Source organism: Danio rerio, chromosome 22 (assembly GCF_049306965.1).
Source record: "Danio rerio strain Tuebingen ecotype United States chromosome 22, GRCz12tu, whole genome shotgun sequence".
In the NCBI taxonomy this organism is placed as follows: domain Eukaryota; kingdom Metazoa; phylum Chordata; class Actinopteri; order Cypriniformes; family Danionidae; genus Danio; species Danio rerio.
In genome coordinates this window covers 33,254,896-33,278,106 of record NC_133197.1, presented here as the reverse complement: position 1 = coordinate 33,278,106, position 23,211 = coordinate 33,254,896, and the positions used below count along the sequence as shown (strand labels likewise).

Here is a 23,211-nt window from a genome sequence, read left to right as displayed (position 1 = left end):
GTATGAAACACTGCGTACGCCGAGTCTCACGCATATTCTTTTGTACATCCGAATGAACGTGAAACTGAGCGCAACATGCACGAGCACAAAACCCCTCCCTGCCTCCTCCCCCGTATGAATATGCTAATGACTATGCTAATGTAAAAACCCAACGAAAAAGCAATGGCAAAAGCAAGCAAAAAGAGAAACTTTGAACAGAATGTGAAATGGAGGTGCTGCTTTCGGAGGTAGACCGGAGAAAAGCGGTGTTATTTGCAAGTTTGTTCGGCGGAATTAACAACAAAAGAAAAAAAATAGAGTGGGAGAGTTTAGCTGATGCGGTTAACACAGTTGGGTCTGAACATCGCACTGAGTGCATTTAAAAAAGAAATAGTGTGGTTTATATCTGTAAAATGTTGCAGTACCCTTCGCAGTCTCAGTGGCGCACCTCATAAGAAGCATATGATCATGTACTGACACGTTCGAGCATAACTCGGCTCGAATCCAGCGTCTGATGAATTCTTTCTTCTTTTTTTCCCCGCTACATATCAGATTTTGCCCACTATTTATCACGAGAAAGACAAGTAGGAATCATCAATAAGTTTGTGCATCATATTTTATTTGCACATTTATTGAATGGAAATGTTTCTGATTCACGCATGCAAATTTATCTTCACATAGTGTCTTTATAGCAATGTGCAGGCAGTAGATAGCTCAGATTACATTGGGAAAACAGGCGACCGCTGCAAATTGTGCTTTAATGTTTAGCTGGTCAACTGTATGGTATGGAAATCTTACATACCTACTATATGAACCCGTCTCATACAGACGCCATTGCAAGGATCAGACACTTTGTAGAGAAGAATTTAACACAACTGCCTCTAGGAGTCGCCAATGGAAATAAAACAGACACGCACAAAAAATGTGCGTACGCCTGCCAGAAACCTGCCGTGAACCTGCGCAAATTCCCACGTTCAGTTCATTGTTAGTAAATCCAAACGTGAGCGATTCTGAGCGTGAAACCTGGCGTACGCAAAGTTTTTGTGCGTACGCAGCGTTGATACATGAGGCCCCAGGTGTCTGCTTTTTGCTGAATGTATATGGGCGGAGTAATACACAAAAGGTAAAGACGCTGTAGGAGTTCTGATATTGCAGAATATCGCACAGCTATCAGCCAATCAGATTTGAGAACCAGACAGAACTGTTGTATTATATATATATATATATATATATATATATATATATATATATATATATATATATATATATATATATATATATATATATATATGTGTGTGTGTGTGTGTGTGTGTGTGTGTGTAGCCTTGGTTACCAGACAAAAAAAAAAAGAAAAAACTTTGTTAAAATCACTACAGTTAATGCTGCCTTAAGATGCTGCCTTGGTAGTCAGCTCACTAGATTTTGCAACACAGCCTACTTGTTTAAATTTCTCTCCTTGTCCCACAGTAATGATTAATGTGAGAGGACCTGTTTGAGAGCACAACATTTTCTTCATGAAACGTCTGGGGGCCGTCAGGAGAGACAATGAATACAATTTCCACACGTCAATCAAGGCAGTCTTTGTCTTCGGCATCAAAAGCAGCCTATTGAAGATATTCTCTCTCTAGACACATACTGTACAGTGTGTTTATTTCTTTCTCTCTTTTGGCAGGTTTCGTGATGCTGATATAGGCAGGGAAAAGTGGTTGGTACTAGAGAGGCATGGAAAATCCTTAAACTAAGAATAATGACTGGCCATCTAAGCTGGGAGAGAAATCCCTGTCCTACTTTCTGGTTTTTGCTGAAGTGCAAAGAGTGTACTAACAAACATGGAAGACGATTGTAGAAAGGAATGTGTTGCTTATCCAAGTTGTTTGTTAAATGTAGAGTTTCAATCATGAATCTTACCTGTAAGAAAGGTTTTTAAGCCACTTCTTTTTAGGTGGGTTTAGCCCCTTTTGGTTGCTGCTATTTTGAGATGACATGACCTGGCAATCATTAGTTGGAGTTAATCTTGATGACTATTATTATAGACTATCACTATTATATATTAAATAAATCATGCTACATGGGATTTCTACACAATGGCAACATAAATCTGACAAAAATGTGTGAATTAACAGTTATTAAATGGTATATCATCTCAAGAAGCAACTAATTAATGATCAAGTTCTACATGTTTTACTTAATGAGTTTTCTACCTTTAATTCATTAGCTGTCAAGCTTACTAGATAAGCTAAAAAAAATCCTGCAAAACTGGAATGATATTCTATTAGCCATCTATGCTAACATTCTGTCATTGAATACATCTGGTATACTACATGTGCGTTAACTTAATCAGTTTATCACGCTTCTGTCACAGTACGTTGATAAGACGGATACAAAAAGGTAGGATCCAAGTGCATTTAATGAAGAAATAATCTCGCAGATAACAGAAAAACAACAGGACATCCAAAACTCAAAGTATCATAAGAACAATAATAAACAAAACAATAAACTAAGGCAAAATACGGGAACAGAGCATGAACAAAATACCATACAAAAAACAAACGACTCAGTAACAACATACGGGTGCAGGGTGTATAAATAGTCCAAACAATCAATAGTGACAGGATTCAGCTGTGTGTAATCATTGGAAGTTAAACTTGGTAGGCTATATATGTAGTGGAATGAAGGGATTTGTAGTTCATAACTGAATTGTAGTTCACCAGCGATCTCTGCAGTCCTCAAATCACTAGTGAACATGACAGTTTCACTAACATACTCTATAATTGTCTAACTAATTAGCATACTAAGCTAGCATTCTGTCTAATATTTCTTACAGTTACATGTTAAACAATTACCCTACTGTTAGCCTAATCAGTTAACCTATTAAGCTAACATTTTGCCCCCCATTCTCCACAGCAGGGGTGTCCAAACTTGGTTCTGGAGGGTCCTGGAGAGTTTGGCTCCAACTCTAATTAAACACACCTGCACCAGCTAATCAAGCTCTTACTACATATACTAGAAACTTCTTGACAGGTGTGTTGAAGCAAGTTGGAGCTAAACTCAGCAGGACATCAACCCTCCAGGACCGAGTTTGGACACCCCTGCTCTACAGCTAGCATATTCATTAACCAAGTGAGCCGATAATGTTGACTGCTACAGGTGCCATTCTAATCAACTAGGCTAACTTTCCGCCTTGCATTATTTTAACAGTTACCATGATAAGCTTACATTCTTTTCTACATCCCTACAATTGACATGCTAATCAATAGCCTACAAAGGATGCATTTACTGAGAACACTGTCGCCTACTGCGTTAGCATTCTAATCAATTAGCCTACTAAGCTAACATTCTTTCCTGTATTTCATACATTAAGCATGTTAATCAGTTAGTCTGCTAACATTATATTCTGCATTCCCTCTGGTAAACAATCTAAGCTAACTCATTCAGTACGCAGTTATCTGAAGTTTTTTTTTTTTTTTTTTTTTTGTCAAAGTCCCTTTAGGGAAAGTCATTTAACCCGGCTGCCTTTTTGAAATGCCTCCCAGGCATGCAAGTGCAAGCTCCTATCTCTTTTAATGGGCATTAAACTGTCCAAAATTGTTTGCTAATCTTATGATTACATTTTCATTGAAAGCCCCAATTTAACAACTACTGTGTCTTAAATTTTGTTTCTAAACATTAGAATTATGACAAAAAAAATCAGGTTAGCAAATTACAAAACCAGAGAACATTTGTTTTTAAGTGTAATTGGTTTAAGAGTATATATTTCAAGCTTTATGTAGATATACAGTTAAAGTCAGAATTTCCTCAATTTCTGTTTAATGGAGAGCAGATTTATATAACACATTTCTAAACATAATAGTTTTAATAACTCATTTTTAATAACTGATTTATTTTATCTTTGCCATGATGACAGTAGATATATTTTTTCAAGACACTCCTATACAGCTTAAATTGACATTTAATTAGGTGAATTAGGTTAAGTAGGCAGGGTAGTGTAATTAGGCAAGTCATTGTATGACAAAACATCATTTGGGAAATATTTTAAAATGAAAAAAAAGTCAAAGAGGGGCTAATAACTCTAACGTCAACTGTATATCTCATTTATGTAAGGTAAGCTTTGGTTTCCAGTGCATTTACCAACCCCATATGATTCATAACAATGAAGCTGCAGAAACTGTCATAAAAACACACATCTAGACTGAGTCTATAGCAATCGATGATTGGCTCCTTTATTTGAAGGTGAGGCTTTTGCTATTCAAAACTGTATGAGTGGTACATCCTATGTATTCTAGAGTCTTTTATTTTTGTTGAATAAAATGCATCTAGTAATGTTTTTATATTGTAGTACCTCATAAAAGTTTGTAAATCAAAGCAAACCTGTTCACAAAACTACGCATACATTTTTACATGTGCCAAAACTAACACATTTTTATCTCTATATACATGGCATTGAAAAGTCTAATTTTAGGTTGTGCGTTACCTGTCGGCAGGACCACCTGGTCGTACATGTGTGACCACCAAAGGACGAGATTTGTGCCAGTCCTCATGGGCTCCACCTGTATTTTATCACACAAATACCTGTAACCTACTGTTAAATATGAAACTCTATTAAAATAATATAAAGAGTTGCAGCAAACCCAATTTAATCACAACCCACCTCGCATTACAAAGCCAAAGCTGTTGCCCTCTTTCTGCAAACAGATCTCGATTGTCTTGGAAATAACACCTGAGGTACTGTCTGGCGCTAGGAGTGAAAGCAGAGACACGAGAGAGGCAACAGCATCTCTAAATCAGCACCTTTTACTGGGCGAGCAGCCAGATGAAGTGGACAATCAGATAAATAAACCCAGATGCAAAGTGACGTTCAGCAGAAGGTCAGTCAGAGACACTCAGCTTATAAAACAGACAATTTATCTGTCATGCACAAGCTGGACTGGCTAACGGTCACAATATATCGCCACACATGCCAACCTGAGCCATTCTAAGACAATCACATCAAGCCATAAGAACCACAGTTTCCAGATGGGTTTTAGAGTGATACATTAACTAGAGGTCGACAAGTATTGTTTTTTATTCTTTATTTTTATAATGCTCAGTACATATTTGAACACAAAATCAGTGTTATGTACCAGGGGTAGGTTTGTAGGAATTGTAAAAATAATCGGCACGCTGCCACTTTAGCCCTCAAAAGACAATTTATTTGGACAACATTTGAAGATCACGTTTTCAGGTCTTGTTTGTAGGAATTGCCTTGAAATTACTAATTTAATACAAGGAACATTTGAATTATTTATTATACCAAAGTAATATGATAAAATAATTGGTTTGAACAAAAGAAGTGGCAAAGTTACAAGGTTTTCAGTAGAAAGACTTGACTATCAAATACTACCTCCTCACTAATATCATGGTATTGTGTTGGTCTAAACCAGTGGTTCTCAAATTTTTTTCATCAAGTACCACCTCAGAAAAAAAATTGTCTCTCCAAGTACCACCAAAATGAGCAGTATTGAAATACAGTAGTGTAGTAGGCCCAGTAAAGCAGCTACAACTCTGCACAGTTAAGAAAAACATGGCAAATTACCTTAGAAATATAGGCTATATGTCATATATGGCATACTATATACATCATTTTTGATAAATTTTGAAATATATGTAGCATGTACATGCCATATTTCATTCCTCCGCGTACCACTTGAAGGAAGCCCGCGTACCACTAGTGGTACACGTACCACAGTTTGAGAACCACTGGTCTAAACCATTCTGTTGGGTATTTTAAGATTGTGTACATTTTCTGATAAGCAACCAATCATTAGGTTAATGTCACAAACAAATGTCACTTTCTAGACAATGTTCTGTTTTTTAAATATTGCAACCGGCCTGAATCAGCAACAATGGCCCAATATTGATCAAATTGAGCAAAACTACTATTAATAGTGGAGGGCACTCTCACCAAAACTCCAAATACATATGAAGCAACCCAGGAAATTCCCACAGCGATTGCTGAATAAACGGAAGATTTAACTGCTTTTATTTTATTCATCGTGACTAGTTATTAAGGGTGTCAAGATCCTTCAAATCCTCAATTCGATTACATTTTCGATTCTAAAGTCACGGTTCGATTCTCGATTTAAAAAAAGCAAAATTTGAAACAATAATATCTGACCTTTGTGCGCTATGACAGTCATGAAGCTCTATGTTGCTCTGGAGGTCCAGCAATCTGTAGTCACGGCTACTATATGCACTGCCAAGACATTCAATAACTTTCTCCTTCACATTATTGTACATGGAGGGCATCACCGTAGCTGTGAGATGCGTCTTACTTGGGATTTTGTTGCGTGGTTGTAGCACGGTAATTAAACGGCTAAAACTGTGTTCAAAAACTGAATAAGGTCATTTACAGTAGGTACAGTTGGTTTATGTACACACATTTAAACTTTACCCGTAATAATATACTTTCAGAAAAGTGTTATTTGCAAATTCTAAATACTGAAATCATATTAGCACCCCATGACTATCTAGGTACAACATTGTTCACAGGCAAATAAATAGTGCTAATCTTATTTTCAAGTCATATTTACATGTTATTTCCGACCGAGCATTTAAATTAAAGTAGTAAACAATATAGAGACCATTAAATAAACAAATGTGCGAATATAAAACCCACTTTACCGCAATAATAAGGTCGCACATCCGCGGCTATAAACATTCCTACAGCACTTGTAATGGCCTTTGCATGTCTTGAGTTACTTGGAAGTTTTATTCCAAATGAAGATGGGAGAATAGTTTGTATTACACTTGTCGTTTTAACAGATAAATCTATGTTTTTGTGGTGCCTTTGGAGATGCCCTGCCATGTTAGTCGTGCTGCCATAGCAGAGCTTGCAATCTGTTTTTTTTTTTTGTCGAAAACAAGAGCGTTGTCAACATAACTCACTAAAAATTCCAAAATACTTCCACACCGGCGACTTCAGTGACAGAGGAAGGGGTTCAAGTTCTGTCAACGGGTCTTCTGTATCTGCAGTTGCCATGCTAACTTTTGGCTGTTTGTTGCAGCTGTTAGGTTGACTCGCAGCACTTTAACAAGTGTGTTTTTTTGGCAGCATCGACGATTCCATTTTTTGATTCGATAACTAAGATTGAGCATGAACTTCGATCTATTTCGATTTAAAGTCAAAATCGTGACACCCTTACTGGTTGTCAAACAACTACAGAATCTTCTCACAGAAAAAATATATTTTAAATACTCTACTGAAGAATCATGGGATTTTCATGTGCAGACTTTACAACACAGAGCCATAGTTTACATAGAAGTTATTTAAACAGCTATCATCATCACAGAACAACTTCCAATGTCGTTACCGTACAGGGGCGGACTGGCCATCTGGCAATTCTGCCAAATGCCAGAAGGGCCGAACCATTTTTTTAAATGTGGGCCGGTCAGTTTTTTATTTTTTATTTTATTATTATTTTTTATATGTATTGTTTTTACATGCAGCTTTTATCTCGTGCAACATGTGAATATTATGATGACGTTGATAATGGTAATAATAGTAATAGTAAATGATAAGCATTTGGCCCAATCGGTGATAGTTTCGAGAGGGGCCAACTCAATCAAAGGTTACGCAGACATAATCAAAATCTGGCAAGAATGTCAAACAAACAGTACGTATGGTAATGTGGGCTGGTGTGGCTATAGTGCCAGGGCTGAATTTTTGTCCCAGTCCGTCCCTGTTACCGTATGAGTTAATCGAATTTGATTTGAAATTTTTATCAATTTTTGCATTGCCTACCCATGTAATAGGACTCTAATGCACACGCTAGAGGTTTACTAGAACCAGGTTTACTGACAGGAAAATTACTTTTGATTAATTCGGTGCCTAGATTGCAGCTCTGTACAGGAAGTTTGGCCAAAGAAGAAATTGTCATTCCCAACTGAGCCTGGTTTCTCTTAAGGTTTTTCTCCCTTCACTTTCCTCAATTGGTGAAATTTGTTCCTTGCCACTGTCGCCAATAGCTTGTTTGGTTTGGCACTTGTGGAGTTGTGCATTGATGGATTTGCTCCTCAGTGTTTGGACTTTCAGCAATGAAATATTAACCATACTGAACTGAACTAAACTGAACTTCAACTCTTAAAACTTGACCGACACAGTTCCAATTTACTAGAACTTCTATGTTAAGCTGCTTTGACACAATCTACATTGTAATAGTGCTATAGAAATAAACATGAATTGAATTGAATTGAATTAGTTGCCCAGCCCTAGTTGTGCTTGTAACTAGAAAATTATAAATTCTATCAGGTCATAACCTTTCTAAAAAAAAAACAACAACATCGCAAATGGCTTTTTTTCCGAAAGAACCATCAACTCCAATTACAGATGTCTCCCAATATCTACATATTTTTACATTATAATAATGACCATGCTCTCATGCATCCATGCATAATTATGTATACACAACCCAAAGAGGACTTTCAAATTGGCTACGTACTGACTCAAAAAACATGTTCACAATGATATTCACTCACAAACTCTTGCTTCAGTTTGGGTTAAATTGACAGGGACATGCCACAAGACAGGCAAAAGCCAGAATACTCAACTTCCTACCAGCTGAAGGCAGTTCATACTCCACTTCCAGCACGACGCGTTCGCCTACATTCTTCAACAGACTGATGATCTCATCGTGACGCAGCTTGGTCAGATTGATACCATTGACGGACTTGATGTAGTCGCCCACGTTGAGTTGATCACTCCTGAAACACAACAAAACTTGACCCAATTATGACAAAATTGCACTCATTCCAGACCCTAAATGCAATTATCAAATACTAAAAAAGAAAATACAATTAAATAAAAGAATACAGAAATTATTAACTCACCAGCCACTTTTTAAGGTACACCTCTCTTATTGCTCGTTAACTCAAATTTCTAATCAATCACATGGCAGCAACACAATGCATTTAGAAATGTAGACATGGTCAAGACTATCTGCTGCAGTTCAAACCGAGAATCAGAATGGGGAGGAAAGTTGATTTAAGTGACTTTAAATGTGGCATGTTTGTTGGTGCCGGACAAGCTGGTCTGAGTATTTCAGAAACTACTGATCTACTGGGATTTTCATGCACAACCATCTCTAGGGTTTACAGAGAATGGTCTAGAAAACAGGAGATATCCAGTGAGCGGCAGTTCTGTGGCTGCAAATGCCTCGTTTATGCTAGATGTCAGAGGAGAATTGCTGACTAGTTCGAGTTGATAAAAAGGCAATCGTAACTCAAATAACCACTCATTACAAGCTAGGTATGCAGAAGAGCATCTCTGAATTCATAACACGTCAAACCTTGGTGTGGATGGGCTACAGCAGCAGAAGCCCACACCAGGTGTCACTCCTGTCAGCTAAGAACAGGAAACTGAGGCTACAAAACACATGGCCTCACAAGAATTGGACGCTACAGGAATGGAAAAATGTCGCCTGGTCTGAGTCTCGATTTCTGCTGCAACCTTCGGATGGTAGGGTCAGAATTTGGCGTCATCAACTTGAGAGCATGGATCCATCCTGCCTTGTATCAATGGTTCCGGCTGGTGGTGGAGGTGTAATAGTGTGGGGGATGTTTTCTTGGCACACTTTGGGCCCATTAGTAACAATTAAGCATTGTGTCAATACCACAGCGTACCTGAGTATTGTTGCTGACCATGTTCATATCTTTATGACCACAGTGTACTCATCTGCTGATGGCTACTTTCAGCAGGATAATGTGCCATGTCATAAAAAGCATCATCTTAGACTGGTTTCCTGAACATGACAATGAGATCACTGTGCTCAAATGACCTTCACAGTCACCAGATCTCAATTCAATACAATACTTTTGGGGATGTGGTGGAACGAGAGATTCGCATCATGGATGTTCAGCTGACAAATCTGCAGCAACTGTGTGATGTTATCACGTCAATATAGACCAAAATTTCTGAGGAATATTTCCAGTACCTTTTTGAATCTATACCACGTTAAAGCAGTTCTGAAGGCAAAACAGGGTCCAACCCAGTGTACCTAATAAAGTGGCCGTGAGTGTACAGCAAAATATAGTTTCATTTATACATTCCCTGTTGAGTAAGTTTTTACATTGCACTCATATTTTAAAAATGATCTGCAAACACATGTGTTTAATTACATTTATAATAAAAACTATTGACCCATCCTACATCTTAACCCACCCTCAAGCCTACCCAGACCTCCAAACCTGTCCTTAACCATACCGGTTTCTCATGTCAATCAAACCATAAGTGTTGTGCAATATTTTATGTACAGTAGTACATTGTACTTACTTTCTTTATTACTTATTTACTTGTTAATATGTAAGTACCTAGTACTCAAGGCCACAATATAAAGTAAGGCCAATGGTTTTAAAGGACATTGTATTGGTTTTCTTTTTAATTTCTAGCATAAAGTAGCATGTTAAAACCAAAACATTTATTGGAATATACACTAAAACACAAAGGAAACCATTCAAATGTACTGGTTTTGATAGTTAACATTGGTTTCAGTGGAAAACATTACACTCTTCTGTGATGGTTCCTATTGTTTTTATTTCAGTAGTAATTAGCTTTTCAACCATTTGATGGAATTAGCTTTGTTAGCATTCCACAACTAATGCAGAGAAATGACCAAGATAACGCCAGATGGTCGAAATAAGCTTTCCATCAATGGTCAAAGAAATCAATTATTTTTTGAGCGGAAAATAAAAGCAAAGGGAAAACTCCTTATCGGTTGTTGAACACCCCACTGGGAGTATAAATATGCTCATTTAGATGCTAATTAGACAAATGAATGCTATTCATTCTCTTTGTCCTCTGGGCGTACACGAGCCAGCACAATGATGCCTGACAAAATGTGTCATCAGCCCCAGATGCGCTCCATAACATCCTCATACCAGCCATGAGGAAAGAAGAAAAAACTCTGGATGGAAAAACTTTGAAGTGTAATAAACATCGCTCAAATAACTTTAATCAAATGTGAATATATGTAGCGATAATGTCGGCACTTGTAGCTACATACCCCGTTTTAAGCAATGTTGCATTCAAAATGTTCTATACATAAATTGACTAACACATGCATACATCTTGCTAAGAATGTTAGCTAAATCTACATTTACTAATAGCTACACTATTTAATTCAGTTTAATAGAATTAGACTGTAATGCTAATTATAAGAAAAGTAACAATAGCTAAATTAGTTCCAAAATGTTTCAAATTGTAAGTCGCAGTGACACACAGTGTTACATTAGCAAGCATTAGCTTTAATTAGCTGCTTCTATGGTATGGTTTTGTTTTATTTACTAAAGTAAACTTACACAACAAACGTTTCTAACAATAAGCGGCTGTTTTAATTTCTGATGCATCTGAAAACACTTAAATCATACTTAAGTGAATGATGCAATGATACTATATGTTTACTATACGTGCTATACATTTTTTTTTGCTAAACATCACAATAAAAATAATATACGATAAATCATGACAACATTTTTTTTTATTTTATGTTAGTTACTTTACCTTATTATAATAAGTTAAGGAGGGTTCAAAAATTGTTACGTTTACAAAATTTAGCTTAAGATTTTTACTCGGCTCTGATTTTTTTACAGTGATCTAGAATTAGGCGAGGCAGTGGCGCAGTAGGTAGTGCTGTTGCCTCACAACAAGAAGGTCGCTGGTTCGAACCTCAGCTCAGTTGGCGTTTCTGTGTGGAGTTTGCATGTTCTCCCTGCCTTCGCGTGGGTTTCCTCCGGGTGCCCCGGTTTCCCCCACAGTCCAAAGACATGCGGTACAGGTGAATTGGGTAGGCTAAATTGTCCGTAGTGTATGAGTGTGTGTGTGAATGTGTGTGTGGATGTTTCCCAGAGATGGGTTGCGGCTGGAAGGGCATCTGCTGCGTAAAAACTTGCTGGATAAGTTGGCGGTTCATTCCGCTGTGGCAACCCCGGATTAATAAAGGGACTAAGCCGACAAGAAAATGAATGAATGATCTAGAATTAGCATTAGCAGCTTCTACTGTGTTTTCAATACAGTACCCATATTAGCTAACATAAACAATATTAGCTAACAACAAACAAAAAGTTCTGTAACAAAACAACATGAGTTAAAGTAAATAATGTAAAGACACAACTTACAACAAATTGTTCCAAAATTTCAAAATAGAAATTGTTGTCTAGCATTTATTAGCATACATTAGCTGCATCAAGTTTTCTCTTGAATAGGCTACCAAAATGCAAACAATACCTATATATATATTTATATAAAATGAAAATGGCATGTAGTTTTAAACACTGCTGCATTTTCAAAATGTCAAAACTGTCAATGCATCACTGTCCACTTTTGAGTATGCATTAGCATAATTAGCATGCATTCATGTCTAAAGTCAGTTTTGTCATAGTTGTGTATTAGCTGATACAAACGATGAAATTATGTTTGTAACCATAATACATTTTTATCTTACTATACATTGCACAGTTGCGTTCAGAAATTTAGAATACCTTAGCCACATTAATGAGCATTAGCACATTTATTATGTTTGGCTTAGTGTTTTTCTGTGATTCGAGGGGATCACCCTGTTAAAAAAATAAATAAATAAATAAATCAGCTTAAACCAGCCTAAGCTGGTTGGCTGGTTTTAGATGGTTGACCAGTCTGGTTTTTAAACATTTTAAACAGGTTTTTAAACAGTCAGGAGTTTTAAACATTTCCAAGCTGGTTTACAGTCATTTCAGTCTGGTAAATGAGCAGCTAAAACCAGCTTGACTAGCCTGGTTTAATCCTGACATGGCTGGTTTTAGCTAGGTTCCCTGCCTGGCTGGGCTGGTCAAACTGGTTTTAACCGGTCATTTCCCAGCTAGCCTGACCAGCTAAGTCCAGGCTGAAATGGCTGGAAACAAGCCTGGAAATAGCCAAAACCCCTCTAAAACCAGCTTAGGCTGATTTAAGCTGTTTTTTTTTTTTTCAGCAGGGCACTTTGACATTCCATGATTAGCAGATAAACTTTACATTAATATTTGTGAATTTTAGCAAGAATTTCTAAGGTTTCATTGATTTCTTCATATCCATTCCTCACCTAGCCGCTAGTCCACCCGGCCGCAGGTTTGATACGCGTGGTTTGCCATCCTTGTCTGTGCCGCCAGAGATTGTGAGACCCAAAGTGCTTCCTTCTTTCTTAATCAGCTCAACCAATGTAACACCACGCAGCTCTTCTGGGCAGAAACACAACAGACAAACACACACAAGAGAAATAACAATGTAGCATTATGACAATAAAACGGCAAATGGCCTCAGATATGATATTTGATTTGCAAATGAACTGCATTTCCCCCATCTAACTAAAGATGAGATATTTTAATTATAAATCCTCAACATTATGAGCACTCTATACTGTTTTAAAATGTTACACCACAACTAATTTACACTATAATCTTCAGCTCATGCTGCGACTGTGTGAATTCTTAAGCAGAAAATCAGAATCCAGAGACAGATGAAAGAAAACATCTATCACGTACCAGTAGTGCGGCTGAAATTGTAATTCTACACTTTCTTCGTGAATCCAACTGTGTCATGAAATCTCTCTCAGCGTCTAATCTAATAACCCCAGCGTCTGTGTGGGTTTGAATGGGAACAGATTGGAGCGCCAATGTTTTCCACAAGTAAAAATGTAATGGGCCGAGGAATTGCACACAATCAGCTCTATCTTACGTAACTGTGATAATGATTTCTGTAATGTCAGCTCTGAAAGCGCCTTAATCTGTCATTATGCCAACTTTGGTAGCATTTTTTTTTATGAAGTCTGTGTGTACTAGGAGAGCTTGTTTTCTTTCAGCACCTTTTTTCTCTCTCACAATTTCTTTTTGACACAATTCTGACTTTCCTTTCTTAAATTGAAAGCTATTTCTTACAACTGTAAGCTAACATCTAACCATTTTAATATATTTTTTTTGTATTTTGTCACTGTACAATATTGCATTTTTAAGAAAAATGTCAGATAAGGGAGATATGAACAAACTTTTTGTTTAAAAACATATTTTTCTCTGCTTTTCAGCCTTCTGTTCACACTGAGATGGCTTTTTAGCAAACGAAATGTATCTTTTTGAATTCGCTGTCCAAAGTAGATACATTTTAAAAGGGTTGTGTTGCAGTGTGGACTGTAATGGAGGCTATCGCAAACGATGACACATTTTAGTCATGTGATTAAATCGGCTAACATGATGGACGACATTGTAAAGAACTTGTTTTGAATGCTGTCTAATTTGACAGCTTTATTAAAGATTTATGTCAGTTTGTACATGCTCCACATTGCCTCTCTTCAAAAGACATAAATATTTACTGGGAGATATTGTTCAGCGGCGGAGGCAGACCCAAGATTTTACAGTGCCATTGATATGATCCAAAACCTGCGAAGAGATGATGCCAACCATCGAGGACCTTAAGGACAACACATACGAAAATATGATGCCAACCATGGAGGAACTCTAGAGGTTTCCCTAATCCTGGACCAGGCCAGAGCAGATTCTGTGATGGTCATGGAGGGGTGGAGAGCAAGAGACTGATTCCTGAAAGACTCCAGTGATGATTCATTTATTTTCTTGTCGGCTTAGTCCCTTTATTAATCCGGGGTCGCCACCGCGGAATGAACCGGCAACTTATTCAGCAAGTTTTTACGCAGCGGATGACCTTCCAGCCGCAACCCATCTCTGGGAAACATCCACACACATTCACACACACACACACTCATCCACTATGGAATATTTAGCCTACCCAATTCACCTGTACCGCATGTCTTTGGACTATGGGGGAAACCGGAGCACCCGGAGGAAACCCACGCGAAGGCAGGGAGAACATGCAAACTCCACACAGAAACGTGGCAGCAACCCAGCGACCTTCTTGCTGTGAGGTGACAGCACTACCTACTGCGCCACTGCCTCGCCTCCAGTGATGATTCTCGTCATTGATCTCATGGGCCAGCCTGAACAGTGAACGGCGCCCATCACACACCTGCAGCTCCTCCACAATAGACATCCAGCATTCTCCAGCCTCCAGGACCTAGACTGCAGCTCTACACAAGAAGTTTGGCTAGAGGCACTATGATTATACCAGCCTGATCTCACGAGAAAACGTAAGTATTTTACGTTTTGCCAGTTTAGTGGCTAATTCGTACGAATTCGTACGAGTTCAGTCGTACGAAATGGTACGATTTTAAAAAGGAGGCGTGGCACCTGACCCCACCCCTAACCCCAACCGTCATTGGGGGTTAAGCAAATCATACTAAATTGTACGAATTAGATCGTACAAATTCATACGAATTAGCCACTAAATGAAAAAGTTACGAATTGCCGTGAGATTGTGTTGATTATATCCAACTGAGCCTGATTTCTCTCTAGGTTTTTTTTCACTTCTTCAATTGGTGAAATTTTGTTCCTCGCCACTGTCACCATTTACAAGTGGACACTTAATTTGGTCCATAACTATATAAAAAAAATTCAGGGAGGATGGATGGATGGATGGATGGATACATGGATGGCTGAATGGTTGGCTGGAAGAAAATGGCCTCTTAATTTTGTCCATAAATATATTCAACAATTTCTTCTATAACTCTACATATTATTGTGCAAAAGTTCACAAACACAAGTAACACGTCAAAAAAACATTAGAAGATGTCCGTTCTGCTTTAGTATATCATTCTGAAAGTCACACTTCGAGTTGACTCAGCTAATCCAATTAGGTTTTTTTCAGAGAAGAAAGAAGGTCTGGGATCAGCAAGCGCTGCCAGCCAGCAAAATGACTCAGACAAGCACTTCTCCAGAACCGCATGAAACATCTGGATAAAAAGCCGCAAATACACCCTCAAACCCCCAGCGCTCTCATCTCAAACCGCCATCCAAACCAATGTGGCAAGAAGAGCTGAAACATCCCCAGTGGGCAAAGACACGGAGACCAATGCTGAGATCAAAAGCAGCAGACGGAGTGAAGCGGTTCTAGTTTGCCCGAGTGTTTTTTGTGTGGCACAGACAAAAGTCAGGCGTACCTGGGATGCTTTGTCTTCTGGATGTGAGAGAGTTTTCTGGCCCCGTTGAGTCCTTGTTGCCCTTGGAGTACGGCCCATCATCTGTGGGGTGAGAAACGTAAGTTTATAAAAAGCCCTCAAAATAAATATGCTAGTTGTAGTAAAGGACAGCGTGTTCTTTCAAATATGCTATAAAGCATAGTGGACTACTGATTAGAGCAGCTGATCTGGGTTATACATGAAGCTTAGTGATTGAACACATTTACGAACAATATTTCTATTACAGTAAAAAATACAGATGGACGGATGGATGAAAGAAATGCAGACAGAGAGATAGATGGATGACGGATAATTAGATGGATGGATGGATGGATGGATGGATGGATGAAAAACATGCAGACACACTGATGGATGGATGAAAGATAATTAGATGATGAATGGATGGATGGATGGATGGATGGATGGATAAAAGACATGCAGACAGATAGATATATGACAGATAGTAAGATGAATAGATGGATGGATAAATAGATGAATAAAAGACATGCAAATGGATGGATGAAAGACAAACAAATGGACAGAGGGGTGACAATAAGATGGATGGATGGATGGATAGTTGGATGGATGGAAGGATGATAAATTGATGACAATAATAGGAATGAATGGAAGGATGGATGGATGGATGGATGGATAGGTGGATGGATAGATGGATGGATGAAATACATGCAGATGGACAGATGGATGGATAAATCAGTGGATGACAGATAATAAGATGGACAGAAAGATAAAGGAGGTGGATGAAAGACACAAATTGACAGAGGGATGGATGGATGGATGGAATGATCAATTGATGACAATATGGATGGATGGATGGATGGATGGATGGATGGATGGATGGATGAAAGACATGCAGGCGAACAGATGGACATATGGACATGGATGGATGGATGGATGGATGGATGAAAAACATGCAGACACACCGATGGATGGATGAAAGATAATTAGATGATGAATGGATGGATGGATGGATGGATGGATGGATGGATAAAAGACATGCAGACAGATAGATATATGACATATAGTAAGATGAATAGATGGATGGATAAATAGATGAATAAAAGACATGCAAATGGATGGATGGACGAATGGATGGATGAAAGACAAACAAATGGACAGAGGGGTGACAATAAGATGGATGAATGGATGGATGGATAGATGGATTGAAGGATGATAAATTCATGACAATAATAGGAATGGATGGACGGATGGATGGATGGATAGGTGGATGGATAAATTGATGGATGAAATACATGCAGATGGACGGATAGATGGATGGATAAATCAGTGGATGACAGATAATAAGATGGACAGACAGATAAAGGAGGTGGATGAAAGACACAAATTGACAGAGGGATGGATGGATGGATGGAATGATCAATTGATGACAATATGGATGGATGGATGGATGGATGGATGGATGGAAGACATGCAGACGAACAGATGGACATATGGACATGGATGGATGGATGGATGGATGAATGAAAGACATGTAGATGGATGGATGTATGAAAGAATGCAGATGAACAGATGGATCATGGACAGATGGATGGATGGATGGATGGATGACAGTAATTAGATGGATGGACAGACAGAAGATGAATGGGTGGATGAATGGATGAAAGGATGGATGGATGAATAGATGTATGATACACACAATATATATACATGGATGGATAAATAGACGGTTAGATTGCAGATAGTCTGGATAGATTGTATATATGAATGGAGGGATTGTAAATAAAGATATAGATGTATGGTTGGATAGATGGATAGAAGAATGGAAAGAGAGTAAATACATTATCACATTACACAGACACTTATTTTATTATGCTTTAGTCATCTCTCAATTCATACACAGATGAGCTGTGTCTCACTGGCGACAGTGAATATCATCATCATCATCATCATCATTGAGGGACATGCTAATAAGTATCTATTGACATAAATAATCACAGAAACAGAATCATTCTTTATAGAAATCATTTGTGTGACAAATGTCGTTCAGATTGTTTTCCGTCAAGCTGAATGCCTCAGTGCACTTGCTTCATTTTTTGAGCAGATAAAATATTCATAAGCAGCATAGTTTTAATTTCTTCACAGATTCTACATAAATTAGGCTTTTTCCCCTCGTGCGCTGAGCTCATCAGCACTTACAGTCGCTGGAGCTTCCTCACACTTGCCAATTCACTTCATCTTTTTAACACCAGCAGGACAAACACTATTAATGTATTCAGCCACAATGAGGCGACACCTGTTGCCACCTTTGTTTTGATACTAACAAGCTTAGATTGTGACATTGCTTCTAATACAAGATATTAGGGAAAGTCTGTAGAGAATCTGTCATCTAAAAATACAAATGCCTCCATTTTCATGCCCCCATGTCAGCCCAAACCTCCCTCACTTAAGTTCCCTTGGCTTTTTCCCTGCTTTATCAGGGGTCACCATGGCAGTGTGAACCACCAATTACTCTGGCATTTATTCATTCATTCCAACAATAATTTATTCATTCATTCATCCATTCATTTGTTCATTCATTCATTCATTTCAACATTTAATCATTCATTCCAACATTCATTCATTCATTTATTCTAACTTTTATATATTCATCTAATTGTTTATTCCAACATTCATTATTTTTTTCAACATGCATTCATCCATTCATTCCAACATTCATTTATGTATTCATTCATTCCAACATTCATTTATTAATTCAATACAACATTAATTCATTTATTCCAACATTTATTTATTCATTCATTCTAAAATTCATAAATTTTTATCATTCCCACATTAATTCCAAAATTCATTCCAGCATTAAGTCATTATTTCCAGCATTCATTCATTCATTCATTCATTCATTCATTCATTCATTCATTCATTCATTCATTCATTCATTCATTCATTCATTTCAACATTCAGTAATTAATTCCAGCATCCATTTATTCCAAAAATCTTTCATTCCAACATGTATTCATTTATTTATTTACTCCAAAATTCATTCATTCATTCATTCATTCATTCATTCATTCGTGCATTCATTTTTTCATTCATTACAACATTTATCTATTCATTCCAACATTCATTCAACCCATCCATTCCAACATTCATTCAACCATTGATTCCAACATTCACTCATTCATTCATTTATTCATTTATCCATCCATCCATCCATCCATCCATCCATCCATCCATCCATTCATTCTAGCATTTATTAATGTATTTGCTCCAACATTTATTCATCTATTAATTCCTACATTCATTCATTCATTCATTCTAACATTTATTCATTTATTTACTCCAACATTTATTCATCTATTAATTCCTACATTTATTCATTCATTCCAACTTTTATTTATTCATTCCAACATTCATTTATTCATTATTACATAATTAATTAATTCATCTATTCATTCCAACATTTATTAATCCATTCATTCTAACATTCATTCAAACCAAAATTCATTAATTCATTTCAACATTCATTCATTCATTCATTCATTCATTCATTCATTCATTCATTCATTCATTCATTCATTCATTCATTCATTCATTCATTCATTCATTCATTCATTCCAAAATATTTATTTTTAAAATAAGTTGTGTATTTTCAGTACATGGAAAAGAGCAGCTTGAACAATCTGCTAAACTTAAGTCAGCCATAACTGTTTTTAAAATGACATAACATTGATAAAATTTTAGAATAATTAATATTGTACAGCAGAAACCAAGTTTATTGCGATAAAAGAAACCTGCACAGCATTAAGAATCAGGCAGCAAGTAGGAATGATGGCTCTAAGATAGCATCACCTGACAGAGGTTACGCTGCGCGAGGCAGAAGGGCTTGTTGTTGAAAGATAAGATACTTCCTGTAGCAGATATTTTCTTATTACTTGATTATGGATACCGTATGTGGTTGTCTACGAGGCTGCTGTGTTAAAGATTAGCTTGTTAAGATATTATATTAAAACTGGGATTTTTATGGATAGTCTTTAAATTTGTGTGTAACAAAATGGCACCGACATATTCTTCAGTGCATCTGTAAGCAAGTCACGTGTAAATGTTGTAGCACATTGCTTTATGGGACTAATATGTTTCGGGGGATAGCGTGTGTTAATTCAATGTCATTCATTGGGTGTTCAAAAGGTATTGTAGCATGATTAGCACATTGCTATATATTTTCTTTGGTGGTTTTAGCATGTTTCTGGGATTTTTGAGATGTTTTAGAGAGTGGTTTGAGGGAGCCTTGCAAGCTAAATAATCTGCCAATGGGGTAAGCAAAATAATCTTGTTTTTCCTTTTGACATAAGATTATTTTGCTTACCCCATTAGCAGATTATTTTGCTTGTTTTAAGTAAAAACTTACTTCATTTTAGCATATTATTGCTGAAAACAAGACAATATGTTTTGCTTGTCTAGAAAATTCTTCTTGATTTAAGAATTGTGAGATATTTGGACTAGAAACAAGACAAAAAATCTAAGTAAGAAAAGCATTTTTTGCAGTCTAGCATCCAAAATACTGTGCATTTAAGTGTAAATAACTTTTGTACAGTAGAAAAAAAAAACAAAGTGATGCATATGTGCATAAAATATAGATTCTACACTTTCAAACGAAACCATGTATGGGGGTCTGGTGCATTGCTAGCCCTTTAAATCTTAAAGCGAATGTCGATGACGTCACGGACCTGGTACCGGGTCTGCAGAGTTTAGGTGTAAGCAAGTTTTTCAGATTAGTTACTAGTTTTATGTGCCAAAGTTTAATGCTCAGGTCAAAATTTTCTCCAAATCCATAAGCCTTAGCAAATGCCACTGTATAATCACAAAATGTACAGAATGAATATTTTCAGCTTTGAATGTTTTCTGTTAAACTGTATCAAAACACACCCTCAATAGGACAGCAATACAGCATAATAACAGGAAAGTTCCTGCAACCATCAATTCCCTTATATGCCATGTCGTGTTCCCAAACCACATCAAAACAGAATAAAATACCTTGTACAATCCACCAAGCAGAGACAGAATGAGACCAGACAAGTGCTAGAAAAACATGCATGCATTTTTGAAATGAAAATGAAAAAACGTCCATTTCACGCTAACATATGAGCGCTGTTGAGCATGTTCTTAAACATCTCTGATTGGCCATTGTGTTCAGGTGCTCAACAGAAATGATTGTGATTGGCAGTGATGATCATCAGTCCATAGAACTCATCTGTTAAACACAGATGCAGGAACACTGAAGGATTTTAAAGCTGCAAGTCATCAGCGGATTGCTCGTATGTCAGCTTATAGACAAATAAACTGATAGGCGTGACTTTAAAACGCTCCAGTGACCCCGTATTTGTGTTTAACAGTGGTGAGTTTGGTGAATTTTTTTTAGCTAGTAAATTTTCTGATGTGACCGACTATTGGCAGGTATGGCAAAAAAAAGTTAGTTTTAGGCCATTTATTTATACACATATTCATTCATTCATTCATTCATTCATTTTTCCTTTGGCTTAAGGCTGATTTATACTTTGGCGTCAAACACCGGCGTATGCTACAGCGTTGACGCATAGCCCTTCGCCATGGCCGTCGCCGTCACTGACGTGCACCTCTCAAAAAATGTAACTACACGTCGCAACAACGCGTAGCGCAAGCTCTGTGATTGGTCGGCTTGGTAGCGCTGACTAGTCGGGGCGGGACCGAGAGCCGCACGAATGGCGTGAACCCAATGTAGCGATTGTTTACAAGTGTGGAGTCCCGTGAAGGAGCTCCGGATGGAAAGTTTTGTTTTGTGTTTACCTCATAGTTAAAGTTGCTGCAAGTCCGCCGGTTGCTGCCTCAAAATGAGCGAGTTTGAGCCACTTGTACATCCCAGAAGTGTTCAGGAAAAACAAAACAGCAGCAAAGAAACTCGACACAGAGGAACATTTACACCTCACTGCCAACTAACGTTTCGAAAGTGTTAATGCAGACCAACAGAGACAGCGCGCAGAAGTATAAATGCACAGCCACGCGCATTGCATGCACCGTGGGTTACGCCGGTCACCTGACGCAGAAGTATAAATCAGGCTTCAGTCTCTTTATTCATCAGAGGTCGCCACAGCGGAATGAACCATCAAATTTCCCAGCCTGTGTTTTACACAGCAGCTGCAACCCAATAGTGGGAAACATCCAAACACAATCAATTACACACATTTATACACTACAGCCAATTTAGTTTCTCCAATTCAACAATAGTGCATGTTTTTGGACTGTGGGGGAAACCGGAGCATCACTCCACACATAAATGCCAACTGACCCAGTTGGGAGAACCAGCGACTTTCTTGCTGTCAGGCGACAGTGCTAACCACTGAGCCACTGTGTCACCTACATGTATGAACAGAAAATATTAAAATAATAATAATAATTACACAATATTTTATATTATAACACACAGTGCATACAAATATAATAAAAAGTAATGCAACCAATGTAAATCTGAAGTTTGTTTTGTCAATTTATATAATTTTTCAGGTGAAAAATAAAATGTCTGCTTAGAAAACAAAAAGCACAATCACCGTATTTGTAATGTGAGGTATAATTTAGGACTGCAGCTCATCTCTATCTCTCCTGTTAATGAGGCACACATTAGCAAGCACTACTACTAATATTGCACATTATACAACACAATACCGTATTACTAAAACAATATGCAGATCATGGCACACCAGAAAAGGCTGTATTCAAAGTCTATTGTGAATGGAGGCTATTCAGCAAGAGCAGTTTAGTGACTCTTCTTTAAAGCAAACTGCTAAAATGAATGGCCCTAATTTAGCTGAAGATTCGTTAGCTCTAATCTGAGAGCTGGAGTCTCTCTTTGTTTAAACTCCACATGTCCTCCAGTAATTACTTCACATTATCTGCAGCACACAGCCACCAGCTTTGCCCGGCAAACAAACCTGCAACAAAGGTGATATGAGTTCCATCCGCAGAAACACACACACTAACCATTCAAACTTTACAAGGAAAGGCAACAAAACACACTAGGAAACAGTAGAAACACAAGTATAAACTAATTTGCATACAATCGATCACATGACTTCATATTTGTGGCTGATCAATGACGCAGGGCAAGAATACAATGCAAAACAATTCATTAAAAAAATACATTTTGCATTCAAAATTTAACATG

General features: G+C 37.5%; 1 protein-coding gene across 8 annotated transcripts in view; it reads right to left on the bottom strand.

The window, feature by feature from the left end:
* Positions 1 to 23,211, bottom strand: part of grip2b (glutamate receptor interacting protein 2b) — a 388,262-nt gene that overhangs the window by 83,881 nt on the left and 281,170 nt on the right. For 6 of the 8 annotated variants that reach the window (XM_068216484.2, XM_073937529.1, XM_068216483.2 and 3 more), the window contains exons 2-6: positions 16,023 to 16,103; positions 13,065 to 13,197; positions 8,573 to 8,718; positions 4,628 to 4,714; positions 4,451 to 4,526 (exon numbers count right to left, since the gene is read on the bottom strand). In XM_068216484.2, coding sequence (XP_068072585.1) covers positions 4,451 to 4,526; positions 4,628 to 4,714; positions 8,573 to 8,718; positions 13,065 to 13,197; positions 16,023 to 16,103 — 523 coding nt within the window. Of the gene's footprint in view, positions 1 to 4,450; positions 4,527 to 4,627; positions 4,715 to 8,572; positions 8,719 to 13,064; positions 13,201 to 16,022; positions 16,104 to 23,211 lie in introns of all 8 variants that reach the window. The other 2 variants (XM_073937526.1, XM_073937525.1) reach the window with 1 other exon arrangement.